Raw genomic sequence first — 2,374 nt, forward strand, 5'->3', positions numbered from 1 at the left:
GTCTTCGCGCTCGCGGTGTCTTTGACGTCAGGCGCTCCTGACGTTGCGGCGTTTGACGCCTGCGGCGTCTTGACGCTCGCGGCGTTCGACGTCAGGCGTCCTTGACGTCAGGTTCTGACGTTGCGGCGGCCCTGACGTCAGCGGCGTTCTGACGTCAGCTGCGTCTTCCCGACGCCGCAGCGTTCTGACGTCGCGGACGTCTTCGCGTCTGCGGCGTCTTGACGTCGCGGCGTCTGACGTCAGGCGTCTTTGCGCTGCGGCGGCCTGCGTCAGGCGCTCCCGACGTCATGGCGTTCTTGACGTCGCGCGCCTTGACGTCGCGGCGCTCCTGCGCTGCGGCGTCTTTGACGTCGCGGCGCTCCTGACGTCAGGCGTCTTGACGTCAGGCGTCTTTGACGCCGTGCTCTGGCTTGCCGCGGCGTCTTTCGGCGTCAGGCGTCTTGACGTCGCGGCGCTCTGACGCTGCGGCGTCTTTCGACGCCGTGCCTTGACGCTTGCGGCGTTTTGACGCCGTGGCGTCTTTGGACGTCGTGGCGTCTTCGCGTCGCGGCGTCTTGACGTTGCGGCGTCTTTGACGTCAGGCGTCTTGCGCTGCGGGCTCCTTTGACGTTCGCGGCGTCTTTGACGTTACGCGTTCCTGACGTCGCGGCGTCTTGACGCTGCGGCGTCTTTCGACGCCGCGGATGCTCGCGTCGTGCGCTCTTTGACGTTGCGGCGCCTTGACGTTGGCGGTGCCTGACGTCGCGGCGTCTTTGACGCCGCGGCGCTCTTTGACGCTCGCAGCGTTTGACGTCAGCGTTTTGACGCTGCGACGTCTGCGTCAGGCGCTCTTGACGTCGCGGCGTTTTGACTTTGCCGGCGGCGCTCTTGACGTCAGGTGCCTTGACGTTGCGGCGCTTTGACGCGCGGTGCTCCTGCGTCAGGCGCCTTGGGTGTCAGGCGTTTTGACGTCAGGCGTTCTTGCGTCAGGCGTTTTGACGTCGCGGCGTTTTCTGACGTCGCGGCGCTCTTTGACGTCAGGGTGTTCTCTGACGTCGCGGCGTTTTGACGTCGCGGTGCCTTGACGCTGCGCGTTTCGACGTCGCGTGCCTTGACGTTGCGGCGTTCTTGACGCTGCGGCGTTCTTGACGTCAGGCGCTCGGCGCCGTGGCGCTCTGACATCGCGGCGTCCTTGACGTTCGCGGCGTCTTTGACGTCAGGCGTCTCTGACGTCGTGGCGTCTTTGGCGTCAGGCGTTTTGGCGCTGGTGGCGTTTTGACGTTGCGGTGCCTTGACGTCAGGCGTCTTTGACGTCGCGGCGCTCCTGATTGCCGCGGCGTCCTTGGGCGTCAGGCGTCTTTGACGTCAGGCGCTCCTGACGTCGCGGCGTTCCTGACGCTCGCGGCGTCTTTGGTCGTCGCGGCGTCTCGACCGCCGTGCGCTCCTGACGCTGCGGCGTCTTTGACGTCGTCGCGCGCCCTGACGTCAGGCGTCTTTGACGTTGCGGCGTTCCTGACTTGTTCTTTGACGTCGGTGCCTTGACGTTTTCTTTTACGTCAGGCGTTTTGATTATCTTTTCGGCGTCAGTGCCCTGATGCGTTTTCTTTACGTCAGGCGTCTTTGATTGGCCTTCGACGTCAGGCGTCTTTGACGCTTCTTTTTGCGTCAGGCGTCTTGTCGTCAGGCGTTCTGACGTCAGGCGTCTGACGGTCTTTCGACGTCAGGCGTCTTTGACGTCAGGCGTTTGACGTCGTGCGTTTTGTCGTCAGGCGCTCGATGTTGCGGCGTCTTCGACTTGTCTTTGACGCTGCGGCGTCTTTGACGTTGCGGCGCTCTTGACGTCAGGCGTCTTTGACGTTGCGGCGTCTTTGACGTTGCGTTCTTGACGGCCTTTTGACGTTGCGGCGCCCTTGACGTTGCGGTTTGTCGCGTGTGCTCTTTGACGCTGTGTTTCCCTGACGTCGCGGCGCCCTGACGTCAGGCGTCTTGACGTCGCGGCGTTCTTGCGTCAGGCGTTCTTTCGCGCTTCGCGGTGCCTTTGACGTCGCGCGTCTTTGACGTCAGGCGCTTTGACGTCGCGGCGTCTTTGACGTCAGGCGTTTCGCGTCACGTGCGCCTTGACGTCAGGCGTCTTCGACGTCAGGCGTCTTGACGCTGCGGCGTCTTTGCGTCGCGGCGTTCTGACGTGAGGCGCTTTGACGTCAGGCGTCCTGACGGTCTTTGACGTCAGGCGTCTTGACGTCGCGGCGTCTTTGTCGTCGCGGCGTCTTGACGTTGCGGTGTTTTGATGTTGTGGTGTTTGGATGTTGTGCAGTGTTTTGACGTTGTGGTGTTTGATGTTATGGTGTTTTGATGTTTGGTGTTTTGATGTTGTAATTATTTTGATGTTATGGTG

The 2,374-nt window shown here is 62.3% G+C and overlaps 1 protein-coding gene across 1 annotated transcript; it reads right to left on the minus strand.

Moving 5' to 3' along the window:
* Nucleotides 1–431: 431 nt before the first annotated feature.
* LOC121863442 (serine/arginine repetitive matrix protein 2-like) lies at nt 432–1,161 on the minus strand. Its single transcript, XM_042362104.1, has 2 exons — nt 1,034–1,161; nt 432–927 (listed from the first exon to the last, which is right to left on the minus strand). Exons 1-2 carry the CDS (start codon nt 1,159–1,161, stop codon nt 432–434), a joined length of 624 nt encoding a protein of 207 aa, XP_042218038.1.
* Nucleotides 1,162–2,374: the final 1,213 nt, after the last annotated feature.

Source organism: Homarus americanus, unplaced genomic scaffold, assembly GCF_018991925.1.
Source record: "Homarus americanus isolate GMGI-L3 unplaced genomic scaffold, GMGI_Hamer_2.0 scaffold41276, whole genome shotgun sequence".
Classification (NCBI taxonomy): Eukaryota; Metazoa; Arthropoda; class Malacostraca; order Decapoda; family Nephropidae; genus Homarus; species Homarus americanus.